Source organism: Oncorhynchus masou, chromosome 12 (assembly GCF_036934945.1).
Source record: "Oncorhynchus masou masou isolate Uvic2021 chromosome 12, UVic_Omas_1.1, whole genome shotgun sequence".
In the NCBI taxonomy this organism is placed as follows: Eukaryota; Metazoa; Chordata; class Actinopteri; order Salmoniformes; family Salmonidae; genus Oncorhynchus; species Oncorhynchus masou.
The window spans coordinates 29531284-29551299 of record NC_088223.1 but is presented as its reverse complement, the minus strand read 5'-3'; the positions used below and the strand labels follow the sequence as shown (position 1 = coordinate 29551299).

Below are 20016 nucleotides of genomic sequence, written 5' to 3'. Positions count from 1 at the left end.
CAAACTTAACATGTAAATATTTGTATGAACATAACAAGATTCAACAACTGAGACATAAACTGAACAAGTTCCACAGACATGCGACTAACAAAAAATGAATAATGTGTCCCTGAACAAAGGGGGGGTCAAAATCAAAAGTAACAGTCAGTGTCTGGCTTGGCCAACAGCTGCATTAAGTACTGCAGTGTATCTTCTCATGGACTGCACCAGATTTGCCAGTTCTTGCTGTGAGATGTTACCCCACTCTTCCACCAAGGCACCTGCAAGTTCCAGGACATTTCTGGGGGGAAATCCAACAGGTCCCAGACATCTCAATGGGATTGAGATCTGGGCTCTTCACTGGCCATGGCAGAACACTGACATTCCTGTCTTACAGGAAATCATGCACAGAATGAGCAGTATGGCTGGTGGCATTGTCATGCTGGAGGATCATGTCAGGATGAACCTGCAGGAAGGGTACCACATGAGGCATGCTGCAATGATGAGGGAGGAGGATGTCTTCCCTGTAACGCACAGCATTGAGATTGCCTGCAATGACAACAAGCTGATGATGCTGTGACACACCACCCAGACCGTGACGGACCCTCCACCTCAAAAACGATCCCACTCCAGAGTACAGGCCTCGGTGTAATGCTTATTCCTTCGATGATAAACACGAATCAGACCATCACCCCTGGTGAGACAAATCCGTGACTCGTCAGTGAAGAGCACTTTTTGTCAATCCTGTCTGGTCCAGCGATGGTGGGTTTGTGCCCATAGGCGACGTTGCTGCAGGTGATGTCTGGTAAGGACCTGCCTTACAACAGGCCTACAAGTCCAGCCTCTCTCAGCCTATTGCGGACAGTCTGAGTATTGATGGAGGGATTGTGCGTTCCTGGTGTAACTCGGGCAGTAGTTGTTGCCATCCTGTACCTGTCTCCCAGATGTGATGTTCAGATGTACTGATCCTTTGCAGGTGTTGTTACGTGTGGTCTACCACTGCGAGGACGATCAGCTGTCCGCCCTGTCTCCCTGTAGCACTGTCTTAGGCGTCTCACAGTACGGACATTGCAATTTATTGCCCTGGCCACATCTACAGTCCTCATGCCTCCTTGCAGCATGCCTAAAACATGTTCACGCAGATGAGCAGGGACCCTCTGCATTTTTCTTTTGGTGTTTTTCAGAGTTGGTAGAAAGGCCTCTTTAGTGTCCTAAGTTTTCATAACTGTGACCTTAATTGCCTACCATCTGTAAACTGTTAGTGTCTTAAAGACCGTTCCACAAGTGCATGTTCATTAATTGTTTATGGTTCATTGAACAAGCATGGGAAACAGTTTAAACCGTTTTCAATGAAGATCTGTGAAGTTATTTGGATTTTTACGAATTATCTTTGAAAGACAGTGTCCTGAAATTTACCTTTCTTTTTTTGCTGAGTTTACCTATAGGATAGTGAGAATCTGATAAAAATCCATAATCCTATAGGATTTTTTTGACTAGGGATATGAGCAATTCCATTTTTTTGTTGACCAAATTCGACACTTGACATTTCTTGGTGGATTTATTTTCGTGGACAGATTTTGGGCGGAGTAAACCATCTTGCTTCGCCTCTTACTCTCTGGTTGAGTTTATGTTTGGTTTACCTTGTCTCGCAGGTAAAAAAAATAAATAAATGAAACTATACCGCGTGTGTTTTGTGGGCAATTTAATTTAAGAAGAAAAGTATAATACAAACGCTCTTGCTCTTTGAGGAATATAACTTTACGGAAGAAAACTCGGTGGAAAGACCCGCGATCACTCTTCCCATGCCGTGAGTAAAACGAAGCTTAAACGGAAACGCATACTGCAAATTAATAAACCCAGGTGTAACTTTAGCAATACACTACAGATAGAACAAAATACGATACTTGATTGGATATGCATTTTGGAAATGGCACCTTGACAATTATTCTAACTTATTTTGACAGTAGACTACATCTGTCGTTCTGCCCCTGAACAGGCAGTTCACCCACTGTTCCTAGGCCGTCATTGAAAATACGAATTTGTTCTTAACTGACTTGCCTAGTTAAATAAAGGTAAAATAAATACAATTAAATCGACTGAAAACGTCGTCCAGCTCAACAAGCTGTTTTGCTGCGTTTCAGCAAATTAGTAACCTTTTATTATATGAAGTAGGCCCGGCCGGTTTATCAAACAACTGTTCGGGGATTGTTTTAATTAATATCAACTCCCTGTAAAGCCTTTTTTAAAATTGATATTCACCTTATGACACATTTGTTTACATTTTGGCCAACTTCAGCAGCCTACATTGAATGGACTGTCACCGTCCTCATGCTGGCTTCCATAATGCCATTATTAATGGCGTGTTTACTTTCTGTGAAAGAAGGTTTTGAACGTATAGACTAGGGCGTTCTGAAGACCCAGGGCGCCATTTTCTGGCATATCACAGTAATAACACACCTGAATCAAGTTCCCATCTTATCACCAAGCCCTTGGATTTAGATGAATCAAGCGGGTTAATGTTGGGCTCGAACACAAACGAGCAGGGGTCATTGTAGTGTAGGCCAAACGCCAATAAGGCTGAAATTGAACCAAGTTTAAGTTTGTGTATTTAATCTTGTTGTTTTTCATTGATTTTAAAACAACTAATTTGAGCCCTACATCCTGTAGGCTACATACACACAACATCCACGGAATAGATTGGGTAACTTCGCTTGTCACTAAGGGATATGTGATGATTGATATAGTTTCTTGGATTGGCAGGGGTTGCAGCCTCATGTGACTTACATTTCAAGTTTGGTTTGCCATACCAAGGGCCTGCAGCAGACATTTTGACATGTCATATAGTCAGGCATTGACCTAATGTCCATGTGGTAATGTTGTTGTCTATTGATTCACGTCCACCTTACTTTGTCTGAAGGCGCTGATTATTATGACAGGGCTAAGCAATGTTCTTTATAAATGTAACATACATATTTCATACATTAATGTAATGTAATGCACTGCCCCCCCCCCCCCCCCCACTCCCTTTCCTCTTTTTTTCCCCAGGCCCTGGCTCTAGTTAACTACCATGCCCAGCAGCAGCACAGGGAGCCCCAGACCCTGGTCCGAGCCAGGGGGCCAGAAAGGCCTCGTCCCTCTGCGACCCAAACATCACCTCTCCCGGGGCAACAGCACCAGCCTGGAGTCTTGCTATGAGGAGCGATGTGTGGACCCGGTGGAGGACAGGCACCAGGGGCCAAAGGTGACATACCACAAGGCCAACCGCAGGGACGCGCAGAGCAGGGAGGCAGAGGAGACCATTGGCTTCATCCCCGGATCTGGAGACTCTCCTTCAGGGGGTCAGGGGTGTGGTCCCTGTGCCCACTCCTCCCCAGGAAGCTGTAAGAGCTGGGTGTGCAGTGTGCTGACCTGTGGACTCTACAGGGTGTGTCGGAGCACCATCCTGGCCCCTAGTCCCAGACAGAGCTCCCCAGATGACGATCGGGAGAAGGTCAGCCTCCGTGGTCTCCAGGGCCACCTTGGGACCAACGATCCCCAAACCAGTAAGGAGAGTGGTGGTGGTGACTCTGATTGGTCAGAGGATGTCTACATCAGAGGGGTCAAAGTGCACATTTCCACAATGGAGAAGGAGCTGGTGGTCGTTACCAGGCCTCCGTTACACAATGGAAGAGGTGGAGGAGGAGGGAGACGGTACAGCCCTCCCTCCTACTCCTGGAACGAGGGGGATATGGGTGATCTGAGTGTGGGTGACGTGGACTCTCTGATCACCCAAAAGCTTCTGGAGCTGTACTCTGAGTACCAGATCGAGGAGCTGGCCCACTGCACCTCAGACTCAGTGTTCCTGAAGAAGACCAATGAAATCAGCCAGCTTATCAGTGACCTGGCCGAAGAGCATCAGCTTGATGAGCAGGATGCAGAGTGTCGACTGGTCAAGGGCATCATCAGGTAGCTACCATTCACTTGTAGGGATTAACTGCCTTGATCAAGGGCACAACGTGTTTGTGTGTGTGCGCGCGCAAAAGCAGTTGAGTATCGCGACAGCGAATTAATACATTTACTTTAAAGTTGATATACAGTAAAGTTGATATACCATTTATCTATTCTATTTTATCAGGATCAGCACCAGGAAGAGCAAGAAGAGACCTCAGTGCAAAAAGTCACAGAGGAGAACATCCGACAGTGGTAACGAAACCATGAGCAACTATCAAGCATCAACCATCAGCAATAACAGTAAGCAACTTCTCTACGGATAAACATTTCCAACAGCTTTCCCCTTATTGTGCGTACTTATTGAAGTGATACTTAATTTGTCATTAATTTATTACACTGTTAGTTGACTGTCACTCTTTGTTTTGTTTTTTTTTACGTTGAAGATGATTATTGTATCCAGATATCCAAGGAGACAGATTCTGATATGAATGCTAGGAACATGAGGATCAACAGTAGAGCAGGTAAGAGACTTGACGTGTGTGCTGTGCAGTGTTATTGTAGTCATCATTAAGCGCTTGTTATGATGGGGTGCGAGTCCTTCAAGACACGTTTACTGAAACCGCAGTATTTCCCTTGTATTCATTTAGCAGCAGCACATTGCCACTGATAAATTGTTGCCAACCACCCCGGGAAATTTGAGGGGATGGAAAAACGCTTTCAGTGTTAACTTAAGTAACTATAACCAGACAAAGTTTATAGAAAAGATAATTGATGTATATATTTTTAAAGATGCAGTAAGTCTTGTCAGAAGCTAGCAGAATCATTACTTGCCAACAGCAGCTGTAAATTCCAAAAAAACTACATTACTATTTCAAGTTCAATTACCTTGCTTTGTGGGTCAGAGTGCAGTATTTATTTAGTTTCATAGCACAAACGTTTATTAGCACGTTTCTCATACTGGCTTAATGCTTCGAACACACCGACAGCGTCAGAGTGCAAAATAGTAAGCAGCATCATCTGCATATGTGTGCAACAAAAGTTCAACATTCACCTTCTGCTACCATTTCTGTCAAGCCGCCTACGCATACAGTTTGACGCCTACCTTCTATAAATCCAACGTATGCACCACACCCTGAACGTACTGCAACCGCCTCTGCAACGCAATGCTGCAAGACAAACGCAGCGTTTCATTGGAAATGAATGTAATTCTGGTGTACCAAAATGCAACGGCGCGGTCGGTGTGTTCAAAGCGTTAGACACGGCAATGCTCTGACATCGCTCATCCATATGTATATAGTCTTAATTCATTAGATTTGTGTGTGGTGTTTGTTGTTAGCTATTACTTGTTAGATATTACTGCACTGTCAGAGCTCGAAGCACAAGCGTTTCGCTACACCCGCAATAACATCTGCTAATCACGTGTATGTGACCAATACAATTTGATTTTAATTGCAGGCGGGTTGCCTAGCAACATATTCCTCGGAAGGAGTTAACTTCTGCATTGCGCAACAAATTCCCATTATTTGAACAGCTAGCATGACAGCCAAAATAGCTTTGAAAAAGGTTTTTCAGCTAAGAGGGAGAAGTATCTAACAAAATACCTACATTATGTAATTGATTTTATTTTTGGAGAAGCTTGCCCTTATAAAATGTCACCAGAAATTACGCTACATGACCAAACATATGTGGACACCTGCTCATCGAACATCTCATTCCCAAATCATGGGCATTGATATGGAGTTGGTCCCCCTTTTGCTGCTATAACAGCCTCCGCTCTTCTGTGAAGGCTTTCTACTAGATGTTGGAACATTGCTTCGGGGACTTGCTTCCATTCATCCACAAAAGCATTAGTGAGGTCGGGCACTGATGTTGGGCGATTAGGCCTGGCTCGCAGTCGGCTTTCAAATTCATCCCAAAGGTTTTCGATGGCGTTGTGGTCAGGGCTCTGTGCAGGCCAATCAAGTTCTTCCACACCGATCGACAAACCGTCTCTGTATGGACTTCGCTATGTGCACAGGGGTATTGTCATGCTGAAACAAGAAAGGGCCTTCCCTTCCAACTGTTGCCACAAAGTTGGAAGCACAGACTCGTCTAGAATGTTATTCTATGGTGTAGCCTTAAGATTTCCCTTCACTGGAATGAAGGGGCCTAGACCAAACCATGAAAAAGAGCCTCAGGCCATTATTCCTACTCCACCAAACTTTACAGTTAGCACTATGCATTTGGTCAGCTAGTGTTCTCCTGGCATCCACCAAACTCAGTTTTATCCGTCGGACTACCAGATGGTGAAGCGTGATTCATCATTCCAGAGAACGCGTTTCCACTGCTCCGGAGTCCGATCGCGTGAGCTTTACACCACTACTGCCAGGCACTTGGCATTGTGCATGGTGATCTTAGGCTTGTGTGCGGCTGCTCGGCCATGGAAACTAATTTCATGAAGCTCCCGACGAACAATTATTATGCTGAAATAAACAAATCTACTAATTTGAAGGGGTATCCGCATACTTTGTTTTATATATAGTGTACCTTCTCACAGTCCTACATAAAAATGATCCAGACTGGAGTTCCCCAGTGATTTTCCCCCCCTTCCATGACCTTTGCCAGCGCTGCACAAAAAAAATCTAGGAAACACTGAAACCGGTTGGGTTAGTATCTGAGTGAGAGAGATCTAATAGAGTGAATGTTGTGGCATATATCCAACGTTATCTCTTCCCCTGTTAGATACTTCCTTTCCGTGACTTTATATTGTGAACATCCTATTTATTTAAGCCTATCCCAGAGGTGGATTGGTTGTCTTAAGGTTGTAGCTCCTTGGGCAAGTCAGACTTGTATTGTCTTTGTCAGACACAAATAAATAGGTTTTATAAACCAAATACTGTAATATGAACCTAATTGAATCATGTGGATGACAAGTTGTTCTTGATGATGAAGGTCCTGAACCAATTATGTATATATTACTAAACCTGTGGACTTAACTTAATTTTGCACATAAGTTGATGACAAGGTACTCCTGATGTTTTCTTTGTCATTTGCATTTTATGTGTGAACTTTGAAGCCAAATTTCCTCATTGCGTTGACAATGAAGTTTGTCTGTTCTATTATATATCTCATACCTTTATATTTTGATTTAAGCCGAAAGTTCTGAGCATCAGATCTCTGTGTTTGGCATGCCCCTGCCCTGGACCACGGTCAGAACATGATGACCCATCCTCAACACTCCATGTGCCATGGAGCATCTCACCAGTCCCCAGCTGTGGAGGTTGGGACCCATAAGTTACACATGTATTGTATGTTCTATTGAATTCTGTGTTGGGACTTTGAAGGAGCCAGAGAATTGCACTTGGTAAATTAGGTGGGAGGAGTATTACGCATATGCAAACTACTCCAAAGACCATGACTTTGAAGACTATACTATGAATCGTGTCATCTGTATTTTGAAGGATTATAATGCACTCAGGGTAGTGAATGTATTTTTGATTCTGACATATTGCGCCCGTGTTTGGGGGTTGGTCTGTCTCAGAGAGAAGTTACTGTAGACTTATCAGACCCTTCCAGAAGCTCCTCCTGTTTTGATGTCCGTTCTTCTTATCGCCCTCATATTACTTTAGTGCTATATGTCCCTTTATCCTTGAATAACAACTGTGTTAATATGAAACCCCACTCTCCACTGCTGTTTGATCTCTTTCAGCTTTATCAGGTCAACCCCCAACACTGACACAAGAACCAGTTTCAAGGTAGTGTACGTGCATCCAGGGACATGCAGGGTAAAGTAAACTGACCCAAGAAATATAGATAACCGCACACTTGATTGCGCCATGGTTTTATTGTGCTGTGTTTGGACCTGACGGTCTTAGTCTTCGTAAGGTTTAACCCATGTGAATAATGCAGTGGTTTGGACACCAAGAACCAACCTGGAATGTACTGGAGGCCAAAAACCACTCGGAACTTATGAAGAAAGAACACCTCAAAGACAATGGATGTTGTTGTTGGCTTATTGGTGACTGTGAAATACAATTGTAGATGTATCTTTTGATGCCATGGGAAAATCGTACTACTATGCACAACTTTAATCCTAATATGTTGAGATTGCTTTAAAATTGGTTATGCTTCAAAGTCTTTAGCGAGCATGTGGCCCAGCTAATGTTGTAACATTTTATCATTGTAGACTTCAATGAGTACATATGTGAAATTAACTTTTATAATGTATGCAATTCTGTGATTTTATATAAAACTATTAAAAAAAAGTGACATACAAATGAAGTTGTGTAGGCATTAATGCCATGCGATTCTTGCACATTTTGGCTAATGTTTTATTGTGGTTGGTATAAAGGATAGGAGTTGTTCTCTATGGGGAAAATTCTAACTTCCACTTAAGTCTAATTTTAGTTCTGCACAAGGGGAGACTAAGTGGGTTTATGTGGAATTTAGGATCTGCCACTAAGCGTGTATAAATTAATGACTTACTGATTGTAATTAAAAAGAAATATGTCAAACTGTGACTACCTCACCTTTCATTAGCTCACCAATAGAAGTCAGAGACCTATGTTTTGTGTGTTGACATTAACCTCTGTGTATGTCTGGGTCTTCATTCTTTCTAAATAGCCTTTTCCCTTCGCATGACTAGACTTGAGTCACACAATAATCACACACAATACTCTTTGTCTATTTTCACCTCAGTTCTATTGCGTTGATGTATCAAAATGGAAGAATGTCTGACAACATGCAGACTGTGAGAGCCAACGGGGGTTCTGTGAGGTGAAACTTAGCATGTCGAAGATTGAAAAGATCTGACACAATTATAATTTTTTTTACAATGGAAGGCAAGCATATTTTTGATTCTACTCAATACATTTTTGTCTGAATGTTCTGTAATGCTTTGCCATGTTGAACAGGCTCACATTTAAGACTTACGCTACACAGACATCTCTGGCAGGTGCACACTGACGGCGTGTTAATTTGTGTCCCCTGGGGATTACTTTTATCTTTGTCAAGGACAAAATAATACAGGTCACCAAATAACTGTAACAGGATTACTGACTACATGTTTGGTTGTTCATGTAAAACAGGTTATTCTGGTTCTGGCCATAGATGGGAAATTGATAAGAGGTAGGTTTACAGGAAATGGTTAACTGTTTACACATTGTGGAGCTAGTTGAGTATTAATACATGGCCTAATGACACATTATGTCTCCTTTATCATGCATTGAAATGTTCAATTCCAGGTAATATCACTCAAGGGATTTTTGGTACTTTCCATTCTGTACTTCCCTGTATGGTATATAGCACAACATGTTTGTAGTTGCACGTAGGAAACCACTAGTAGGAGCCAGAGTACATATGCTAAGAGCCAGTACAATTAGTCCATGATTTTTCTATCAGTGGAAAATACAGTAGCTCTCACTTTATTTTTTATCACACCACTGATAAATTGTCAGATGTATGCCAAAAATGAATGATAGAAGAGTCATTAAATATGTGTAAAGAAGAGAGAAACTGAAACATTTTGTTTATAAAACTTGTATTGCTTAGTTGCAATCTTCACATTCATATTTGTCAGTAGAAAATACCCTAAAATATAATTCACACACATACACCATACACACGCACAAACTTTCAGCTGTACTCTTGTCTCATAAACAGCATCTCACTTAACAAGTCATACAGATTCGCCTGACCAATAACAGGTCTGAAGAACAGTTCTGTGATGAGTGATTGGCTGACAGCATGTAGGGCAGAAGTCGATAGTAGGATGTGGCTGAATCGACCCGAGTTTCCTGGGTGAAGGGTCAGGACAACCTCCTGTAGAGCTCTCTGGGCCTCCTGTTGGAGACTGTTGATAAATACAGTGGTGCTCAGTCCTGGGACGTCTGTTAAGAGGAATTGGGGTAAATGGAATGTCAATTCAACTGTATTCCACCATCAGCAGTTTAACACTAATGTGACAGAAGAGTGAAGCTGTATACCATCATTTGTCATGTTAGATTATTAAATAATCATTGATTATGCCATTGATTGCTTCAAATATTTAAATCGAATGAAATTAATAGAATGTCAGTTCAGTTAGATTTGGAGTTCCACAGTACACCATATCATGCTGAGAAGAAGAGCTTTACCTGGATTGAACAGCATAGCACCCTTCAGATAGGCATATTCCTTTGGGCTGAGATTCAGAGTCCACAGTCTGTTCAGACAGGATCTGAGTTTATGCACCCCAGCCAGCGTGGGCAGAGACCTCTTCCCCTCATCTTCCTCCTCTTGCTCTTCCTCACTCTGTGGCCCCTGACTGTTAAGGAGAATCCTCCTCAGCATGCTAGCCTGTGGTACATCCATCACCTCGAACACAGTCCGTTCTTGGGCCAGGCCCAGAGAAAACAGGGGCACCCAGCAGTCCCTCAGCAGAGATAGCTGATCTTCCACTGGAAGCTGACTGAAGGAGGGTAAACTCTTCATGAAGCGGATGGTTTTGACCAGAACATCAGACGCCACCTGACAGGTTCCCTCAGGGTTCTTCAGACACACTGCCCGTCGCCGCTCGCAATGACAGTTGTGAGGCATTATCATGTTGTAGTCATACTGGTTCACGTGGTTGTTGTTGATCAGACTGTTGTTGTTGTAGTTACTGTCCACCCGGCTCAGGATATTGTACAGGATGGTGTGAGGCTGATGTTGTTGCTCCCGGTAACCTGAACAGTGACAGGTGGTCTTCATCTCTTCAAGTGGAAACATCATGATGAGATGAATTTTCCTATGAGGATCAATAAAGTATCAATCAATCAATAGATGATAAGATTCCCAAGTGCGGAGGCTTTACAGAGCTATGCTACAGAGGTGAGAATAGCCACATTCTCTCTTTGAAATATTGTCCAGCAGTGTGATCAGCAGCTCTGACTGTCTGACAACTCCAGTAGCCCAAGTCCTATTTATAGGAATTCTCTGATCTGTGTGTGACAAGTCAGCCTTGACCCCTCCCCCTCAGAGCACACACACACACACCCGAGAACAACAGAGTGACCCTGGACTGCTCTGCTCGCTGCGTTAGGTTCTATCCACGTGGAGCGAGGTAATAGGGCGTATTCATAACAACTGTGACATTTGCCCTGCAGGGAGGGAGAGACGTGAGCAAGCCGGCTGTGCTATGGGGTCAATGACATTTATCATGTTTACCTGCAGTTACTAACTCAGCCTGTACCAGGCTACCAAGGACAGGGTCAATGCTCCCATACAGACTGCTACCCCAACACACAGCCTTGGTTCAGCCTTTGATTACGTGCTAGTTAAGGGGTAAATGCAGACTTAGAATCATAGGATAGCAGCATTAATGTTGGTATTGACAAAGAGTAATATAATTTTAGGAAAACAACAGAAGTAGCCTAGATCCTAATCACATAGATAGATATAATTTTATTATCAATAGCGTACTTTCTTTTTGGCCTTGCATGTGTTTTTGCAAATAGGCTATGCAACATAGAAAACATTCATCTTTCCACTCATGTTGCATATCACTCAACATAACTCTGTGTGATGGCCATTGTGACCCTTATTTCACTTTGTTTGAATAGTTCAGTCATGGCGTCACAGATATATTATCTGGGTCAAAGAGCTATTGGTCAATGACATCTATTCATCAGCGATATCTCCGGCTAAATCACTATCATGGACAATAAATGAGGGTTACAATTAGAAAGATGTTCTAAAACTATTATATGTAACATTTTCAATAGGATCATTGCTGATTCAGAGGTGGGGAAAGGAACTATAATGGCTACAATAAAGAATTTCAGAATCAGAATGTTATCCTTGAGCATACAAATCATGTGTTTGCATGTAGAAATGTCTTTCCATAAATACATTTTAATTTATTCAAATGCACAGTTCTAACAGATTAACGAAGAAATAATATGTAATCGTGAAATAAAATGAATATACGATAATTATGGCATAATTAATTAGCAATATTTTTGCCATCAATCACAAACACTAATTTCTAATCTAAAATATTCCTATTTTCCCCCCGTCAAAAATTGGAATATGCCCATATCCGTTCATGTAACACGATCTAATTGGCTGTTTGGTTGTCATTTAAAAACTTGGCCTCCCATTGCATCAAACTTTCCATTCTCTTAGAAACAAGGCGGTGCTTGTTTCCAGGAAGTAGTACAGCAACGTGACTTTACATTGCTCCCTGTTGCTGCTAGCCTGTCCGTTTTAAATTATATTTTCAAACAAGTTTATATATATATATATATTTAGAACATAAAATGGGTGATGATGAAAAGTATGACGGGATGTTGCTTGTTATGGCACAACAGCACGAAGGAGGTGTACAAGAGGTAAATTACAGTTTGATAGCATGCTAACATTAGCTAACAAATTCATCAACAACTGGCTAGCCGGCTAATTAAGTTAGCTATATGGGGGATGGGAAAATGTCCAGCGTTTGCACCATGCATATAACACCACAAACATGTAGCTAATGTTAGTCGCATATATTAAATATCACACCAGTAGCGCAATCGTTAACCATAGGCTAGTTAGCTGTGTTTAGGCATGTTGGTGTGGTACCGTTAGTAAAGCCATAACAAATAGGCTTGTGAGTCATATAAGGCGCAGGTTGGCTATATATCATCTCTAATGTAATATTTGTTCGTCCAACAGTTAGTAAACACGTTTTTCAGCTTCCTCCGGCGTAAAACAGACTTCTTCACGGGTGGCGAGGCAGGTGCACCAGAGAAGGTGAGTCCAAAATTGGATACCTAACAGAACAAAAATGCATACATCAAGAGATGCTGAACTAATGTCTAATCTTATGAACTAGCACAATAACAAAGTCAAAATTGGTTATATAGTAAACATTTTAAAGGTGTTTTAAGGTTAGGATTGGGGTTAGGATCAGGTTTTAAAATTAGATTTGCAGAGGAGAAATTGTAGAAATAAGAGGTGTTTATGACTTTGTGGCTGTGTTACCTAGTAATAATACCTCTGTCCCCAGCTGGTGAAGGAGTCGTTTGCCCAACACAGCGGTCTTGCCCTGAAGGCCCACAGAGAGAAGGAGAAGAGACAGGAGAAGGAGAAGAGAGAGAAGGCAGAGAGGGCTGCTAAGCTTGCTGAAGAAGAGGAGAAAAATAAGATAGCAGACGACGAGCCCAAAATCAAAGAACTGACAGACGAAGAGGCAGAGAGACTTCAGTCTGTAATCGACAAGGTAAGTGAAACGTGTTGTCACTTATGAATGTTTGATGTGCTATACACATTAGATTTAACGGTTTGTCTTTGTTAGGGCTGACCCCGTTTAGTCGACTGGTCAATAGGCTGTTGGCGGACTGAGATTTCTTTAGTCGAGCAGTAGCAGAAAATATCAACCGTCTGATTGACGCTGAGTGAACTGATCCATTGTGGAGGCCTTGGAGATGGCACAGTCCATCAGTCTAAGACATATTAAACTGAAATTGTATATGGTTATATTACATAAGAACAATGGTGCAACACTAATAAAAATAACATTATTTTATAACAAATGCACGTTTTACCGGTCGCTTTCCATGGTTCTGAAACACAGCAATGTGCTGTTGAATTGGTGCCTTTTCCTAGACCATGTTGCTATGTGCATAATTGCAAAGTTAACCAGCATATTGATGTTGAGAACAATGCTGTGGAGAACAGCAGCAGAATGAGGAGAGAAGAAAACAGCACTTGACTTATTGTCTAAGAAAAGTGAGGAGCGAGGAAACCCCAACTTAATTAGGTGTATAATCAATAGCCTAACTGTTAAATGTGCCTGTCTTTATAAATCATCAATATATCTACAGAAATAAGACAGATCTTGCTTCTGTTGCCTGTTTGAGTGTTTGTTTAATAGCCTACTGATTCCGTGACTACCAAGCCTCACTCAACATGTCAAGTAAACAATTTCACAAATTAGACAGTGTTTAATCTTTGCTTCATTGTAATTTTAGTTAGAACAGCCTTTCTAGTATTATTTATAATTTATTTAGTCTTTACACTGTTCTAAATTGTTGGGGAAATTATATTTATAATAAAAACCCTCCTTTTTCTTGATCTCATTGTTATTATTATGATGATAAGTAATGTCATTATCATTAGTAGGATTAATATAGCAGCCTTGTATAACCCCCATTGAGCTCTAAGGCATCCTGTTTAGTCTTATATATCCCATTTAGCAGACGCTTTTGTCCAAAGCGACTTACAAGTCGGCTGGGGCCACTACTTTTACATATGGGTGGTCCCAGCGGGAATCGAACCCACGACGCTTGGCGTTGCAAGTGCCATGCTCTACCGACTGAGCCACACAGTCTTATTACTGTAATTAACTTAGGCCTATATTTCAGTACTTCTATAGGCTACTGTATCAATCATACATTCGTTCATGCCACCACACAGCATACGAGTCATTCATGATTTGAAACGCAATCAAGCATTACAGTTTTTTAAATACACTAAAGCGAGCATTTAATAATTAGCTTGTGCAATAAATAAACTTTTCCTTTTCGGGAAATTGCATTCATGAATGAATGCGACTGTTTTTAGTCTTTACTGTAATAAAGGCTTAACATAAAAATGTTAGAGCAGAGTCTCTGGTACGCTTTTACCTTATTTAGTGTTTACATTGTTCCAAATGGTCAGAAAAATCATATTGTAATCGATACAGCACCTGTTTAACACACATAATATGCATGCAGCGTTTGCTCCTTACTGTATTTTTCTTGATCTCTGGGATTTTACACAACTAGTCACATTTATTCCACACATCAGATTTTCCCTTTACCTCCTGAGCAACCAGAAAACATTCCTCAGTTTCAATTTTATTCATCACGTCCTCTGCATCCATTTTGCTGTCACGTGTTATGGTGTTCAGAGTTTGTTATAACCAATTTATTGATGTTATTATGATATGCTATAGGTCAGGCTCTATTGTACCCTATTCAGTCGGGGTTAGTTTTACTGGGGAAGGTCGGGTAACGTAATTATGTGCATGAGCACAAAACACAGACAACTCTTGGTAAAGAACAGACAACTCTCTGTAAAACCAATTCTTTTTTAAATCGGGGACCATCCTAGTCTTTGTCTTGATGAAGCTTGATGTCTGTCTTTTTCTTGTCTTGGTTTCAGCAAAATAAACAAGAGGAGAAGAAAGAGGCCACCAACACAAATGCAGAAATTCCACCTGAGAAAGCTGAGAAGGAAGGGAGAGAGAAGGAGGTGAGAGATTTGTTTGGGATGCCTCAGTAGATAAATGAGCTGTAGTGAGACATCACTGTTGCCCCACCTATATGATAGCAGGGGAATCTCACTTGGGAAATAAACTAGGGGGGAAAACGTATACATAGAGTTAACAGCACAGGGGTATTTTATGCATGTTGAAGGCAATTGAAGCTAATTCATAACTTGTTCATTTCTGCCAGACTGATTCCGATGGAGAAGAAGATGAGAAAGACAAGGACAAGATTAAACCTAATGCAGGCAATGGAGCTGACCTGGCCAACTATCGTTGGACACAATCCCTGTCTGAAGTGGACGTGAGTTTATTTGCCTTTGGTTTTAGTATCCCCTAGTGCATGGATATTAAAGTTTAACTGTAGCATGATTGTTTAACTATGAAGGGGTATTTTGTGCTCTCTGTTCATTTTGCACATTATGCATGGGCTGGGCAGCTCCTCTATTTCAGAGCGGATGATTATCTTTCTGCCCCCAGTTGCTAGGGATTGGGTTAGTATTGGGCAAGATGTAATCTGGGCAGAAAAGATAATCAGGCATTCTGTGTGTTCTTCTTTATCTTGCTAGCTGATGGTGCCTTCATTCTAATTGGTTGTTCCCCTTTATCCCGCCCCCCCCAGCTGGTGGTGCCTTTTGATGTGAAGTTCCGTTTGAAAGGGAAGGATGTGGTGGTGGACATCCAGCGTGGTGTGCTGAAGGTGGGTCTGAAGGGCCATCCTCCTGTGATCGATGGACAGCTCTACAACCACGTCAAGGTGGAGGAGAGCTCCTGGCTCATTGAGGACGGCAAGGTGGTCACCATTCACCTGGAGAAGGTACTGCTTTTATTTCTCTTGTATTACAAGGGGTTTCATTGAGATGAAACATCTCTTTCACTCTGAAACCTTTTAATACACTAAATCATGCCTTGCGTCTGTTTCAGATCAACAAGATGGAGTGGTGGAATAAGATGGTGACCACGGATCCAGAACTCAATACAAAGAAGATCTGTCCAGAGAACTCGAAGGTAACCAACGCCAAGCTACCGATGCAAGGCTCACTGTATATTGCAAGAGAACATGTGATTATTCTCCTTTATTTAAAGATTAAAGGGTAATTTATCTCCCACTTACTAAAGCTCTTTCCCTTCCATCTCTCACCATCTCCATCTCTCTATATTCCTCCCTCTCTCTCCATCTCTCTATATTCCTAACCTCTCACCCTCCATCTCTCTATCTCTCCTCTTCCATCTCCCTCACTCTCCATCTCTCTATATTTCTCACTCTCTATCGCTCCTCTTCATCTCTCTATTCCTCCCTCTCACTCTCCATCTCTCTATCGCTCCTCTTCCATCTCTCTATTCCTCCCTCTCACTCCATCTCTCTATATTGCTCTCTCTCTCTCTCCATCTCTCTATATTCCTAACCTCTCACTCTCCATCTCTATATTCCTCACTCTCCATCTCTCTATCGCTCCTCTTCCATCTCTCTATATTCCTCTATCTCTCCCTCTCTCTCTTCCTGCTGTCTCAGCTGTCAGATCTGGATGGGGAGACCCGTGGTATGGTGGAGAAGATGATGTACGATCAGAGACAGAAGTCCATGGGTCTACCCACCTCCGAAGAGCAGAAGAAACAAGACATCCTCAAAAAGTAGCTTTCAGCACATTGCTTATAGCACCATCATATAGCATGTCCACCATGACATAGTTTAAGTAGTGCAGTACTTTTCTTAACATTGGGCTCCAGAGTGGCACAGTGGTCTAAGGCACTGCATCTCAGTGCAGGAGGCATCACTACAGTCCCTCGTTCGAATTCAGGCTGAATCACATCCGGCCATGATTGGGAGTCCAATAGAGCGGCACACTATTGGCCCAGCGTCGTCCGGGTTTGGCAGGGGAAGGCCATCATTGTAAATAAGGCATTTATTTTTAACTGACTTGCCTAGTTAAATAAAGGTTAAATAAAAATCAATAAAATAAAAACATAGACAGTGAAATGTTTGACCTATCCCAATAATCACTGAGACTTAACTACTGGTAATCTACTGACGGAATTGAACATTAGAAAAGTACTTCATGTTATATACCTACTGACAAGACAATATTCTGTCTGCTGTTTACTTTCTATAGGTTTACTTGGTGCATTTATTTTTATTGTCAAGCATGTTTGGATATACTGGATAGTTTAACAGAGCCATAGATATTAGGAAAAAGTGAATGTAAAAGCGGCTGCTTCCTACTGTTTCCTGTCAAGGTCAGGTCACACAATTATTGCAGCCATAAACAGATAGTGAGACGTTTGTACCAGCTTCCCAACTGAGTCCGGGACTAGAGCTGACCTCACTTCTTGTTCCTCGACCATCATGATGCCCCGTGTCACCCACTGCACCCCTTTTCAGCAGGTGGATTATGCAGTGTGTTTTTTTGAGTAGTGCTCGGCCATCGTTGTACAGTCAGTCTCAATGTGCGTGTCTCCCTCTGTTGAACGTTTTGTTATGAACAGGTGGATTGCATAGTTTGTGCCCTGTTATTTACTTTTTTATTCAATAACAAAGTTATATGCATTTTACGTACTGCGTCGTCTTGTGAATATGCTCTGTATTCGACAGATTGCATGACCAGACAATGACCATGTCCTTCTTTCCTAGTGACGTGACTTGTGCAATGTGAGGTGCATCAGTGATAGTTGGCAAATACTGCCTGAATGATCTCTGTATGACTCACTAGACTCGTATAGGTAGAAGAACCATTACACAGTGATAAGGGGTGTGTACGGGATAGAGTGAAGGGGCCGTAACCATTGGAGATGGATGTACAGGGCATTCTCTTATCACTGTGGAGGTTATTAGCCCCTTCTAGTCCCAGTCACGAGCAAGGCCAGCGTTAGGTTACCCTTGTTCACCTGTGGCTTACTAGAAACCCTATTTAAGGGAAGGAGCCATCGGAGATGGATGTAGAGGACAGTCTCTTATCAAAGTTCATGTTATTAATCCCTTCTACCCCCTGTCCTGGTCATGACGAGGCGAGGCCAATGATAGGTTGGCTGGTTATATGTGTGATGTCATTCTGCCACGTCTCACACTTCCTCTGTTTATGAAAGTGTCCTATTCAAAAGATCTAGTACACTTACTATGGTTCGACTTCTGTTCATTACTTTGTGACACAATAGAGGAAATCCAAATCCTTTAGAAATGGGTGTTAGAGTCTGATGTGGTTACTTTGTAAGGTGTTCTTTTAACCATGTCGGTATCGGGCGATTTAAAGGCCTTAAAATATATCTGCATCGGCCTGTTGTGGAGGTGAGAAAGGGAAGGGAGAGGTCAATATTGCGACGAAAATATTGACCTATTGATATAACACAAAATGTCCACTTCAGTGCATCTGTAACTGGCATCACTGTGCTGGTACCAGCTTGGCTTCCTCCACTGTCATTTTACTGGGCTCAATGCTGGGATGAGTTTATCCAGTGTAATCTGACTATTAAACATGGCTAGTCTTGCAAACGCCTATGATCGTTGTCATTGCCAAACCCTTGTAGCCTTGTAGCCTCTTACTGTTCAGACTCTAGGATGTGACCCCCCCCTCTGTCATTGTGTTCCAGGTTCATGTCGCAGCACCCAGAGATGGACTTCTCTAAAGCCAAGTTCAGCTAAGAGACGTCACTGTCATTCCCCAGCCAGCCCTCCATATTCCTCTGCACTCTTACTCTGCCCAGGAAAACGACGACTATGAATCCTCATCAAAACCAACCTCCGGCGCCGATCTTACAGTTGAATTGAATCTCTCTTCCCTTTCTGTCTTCATCACCCTTTCTCTTCTCTTTATCTGTCTTCATCGCCCTTTCTCTTCTCTTTATCTGTCTTCATCACCCTTTGTCTTCATCACCCTTTCTCTTCTCTCTGTCTTCATCACCCTTTCTCTTCTCTCTGTCTTCATCACCCTTTCTCTTCTCTCTGTCTTCATCACCCTTTCTCTTTATCTGTCTTCATCACCCTTTCTCTTCTCTTTATCTGTCTTCATCACCCTTTCTCTTCTCTTTATCTGTCTTCATCACCCTTTCTCTTCTCTTTATCTGTCTTCATCACCCTTTCTCTTCTCTTTATCTGTCTTCATCACCCTTTATCTGTCTTCATCACCCTTTCTCTTCTCTTTATCTGTCTTCATCACCCTTTCTCTTCTCTCTGTCTTCATCACCCTTTCTCTTCTCTTTATCTGTCTTCATCACCCTTTCTCTTCTCTTTATCTGTCTTCCCATTTCTGTAGTCCTAAAGTGATGGATTCTTGTTAGTCTCATTCCTGTGACTGACAGAAACCTGACGACTGTAATAACTCCCATCTTTGTTGTGTTGCATTTGTTACTGTGTTCTGGATGTTTTAAAGAAATGTTTGGAGTTATTTCTTTTAAAATAAATGAATTCAAACCACATTCATTGAAATCTGGCATCATCGGTACTTTGTCAGAGAAAAATAACTGAAATACCATGTGAGATTAGCTACGATGCAGGTTAGGCATTTAGTTCATTGTGAAATGTAACAAGAGCTTTCAGAGACGTTGCGAGATGCAGCAAATGTCACATTTTTTATTTGTTCTCATGTTTTTATTACCCATGAATTGAAAGTGTACAATTGTAAACCGTAGTTGAAGGCCAGGTTAACAGGTAGTTGTATTGAATTTGGAGGACTTCCAAGCCTCAGGCCCAAGGGCTCCCAACTGACTGACATATTCACTGTGTTTGAAATTAAACTTGTAGGTGTTGAGTGACCATGTGTTGCTATTATGTAATGTGTCCTGGCTTTGAGACTAGAGGTTGTATGGATCTTCTATGAATTGCTTTAAATATGATCTGATATTGAATAAGGTATAGAGTCAGGAGCATGTACCAGGTAGGGCTAGAG

The 20016-nt window shown here is 42.0% G+C and overlaps 3 protein-coding genes across 4 annotated transcripts; 2 read left to right on the top strand and 1 right to left on the bottom strand.

Moving 5' to 3' along the window:
• Window positions 1-1556: 1556 nt before the first annotated feature.
• LOC135549821 (keratinocyte differentiation factor 1-like) lies at window positions 1557-8771 on the top strand. Of its 2 annotated transcripts, XR_010457030.1 has the most exons (6): window positions 1557-1786; window positions 3025-3924; window positions 4094-4209; window positions 4353-4430; window positions 7042-7168; window positions 7598-8771. XR_010457030.1 is itself a non-coding variant. In XM_064980147.1 (5 exons), exons 2-5 carry the CDS (start codon window positions 3047-3049, stop codon window positions 7107-7109), a joined length of 1140 nt encoding a protein of 379 aa, XP_064836219.1. In that variant the 5' UTR covers window positions 1557-1786; window positions 3025-3046; the 3' UTR covers window positions 7110-8771. The 2 variants fall into 2 exon arrangements, 1 of the variants encoding a protein (XP_064836219.1); XM_064980147.1 differs by having other exon boundaries at window positions 7042-8771.
• Window positions 8772-9410: 639 nt separating this feature from the next.
• On the bottom strand, window positions 9411-10813 carry LOC135549822 (nuclear receptor subfamily 0 group B member 2-like). Its single transcript, XM_064980148.1, has 2 exons — window positions 10023-10813; window positions 9411-9776 (listed from the first exon to the last, which is right to left on the bottom strand). Exons 1-2 carry the CDS (start codon window positions 10636-10638, stop codon window positions 9523-9525), a joined length of 870 nt encoding a protein of 289 aa, XP_064836220.1. The 5' UTR covers window positions 10639-10813; the 3' UTR covers window positions 9411-9522.
• A 1230-nt stretch (window positions 10814-12043) lies between these two features.
• Window positions 12044-19546, top strand: LOC135549820 (nuclear migration protein nudC-like). The gene is made up of 9 exons (XM_064980146.1): window positions 12044-12239; window positions 12565-12642; window positions 12899-13111; window positions 15037-15126; window positions 15330-15443; window positions 15762-15956; window positions 16064-16147; window positions 16653-16771; window positions 18722-19546. The coding sequence occupies exons 1-9, from the start codon at window positions 12168-12170 to the stop codon at window positions 18771-18773; spliced, it is 1017 nt and encodes a 338-aa protein (XP_064836218.1). The 5' UTR covers window positions 12044-12167; the 3' UTR covers window positions 18774-19546.
• The last annotated feature ends 470 nt before the right edge of the window (window positions 19547-20016 follow it).

Excerpts from the sequence above, each read along its gene's own strand:
- LOC135549821 (XM_064980147.1), top strand. The coding sequence starts at position 3,047 with ATGCCCAGCAGCAGCACAGGGAGCCCCAGACCCTGGTCCGAGCCAGGG. Across the intron at positions 3,925-4,093 it reads CTGGTCAAGGGCATCATCAG|GATCAGCACCAGGAAGAGCA; the intron begins GTAGCTACCATT and ends CTATTTTATCAG. Across the intron at positions 4,431-7,041 it reads GAGGATCAACAGTAGAGCAG|CCGAAAGTTCTGAGCATCAG; the intron begins GTAAGAGACTTG and ends TTTTGATTTAAG.
- LOC135549822 (XM_064980148.1), bottom strand. The coding sequence starts at position 10,638 with ATGATGTTTCCACTTGAAGAGATGAAGACCACCTGTCACTGTTCAGGT. Across the intron at positions 9,777-10,022 it reads TGCTATGCTGTTCAATCCAG|ACGTCCCAGGACTGAGCACC; the intron begins GTAAAGCTCTTC and ends TCCTCTTAACAG.
- LOC135549820 (XM_064980146.1), top strand. The coding sequence starts at position 12,168 with ATGGGTGATGATGAAAAGTATGACGGGATGTTGCTTGTTATGGCACAA. Across the intron at positions 12,240-12,564 it reads ACGAAGGAGGTGTACAAGAG|TTAGTAAACACGTTTTTCAG; the intron begins GTAAATTACAGT and ends TTCGTCCAACAG. Across the intron at positions 15,127-15,329 it reads AGGAAGGGAGAGAGAAGGAG|ACTGATTCCGATGGAGAAGA; the intron begins GTGAGAGATTTG and ends CATTTCTGCCAG.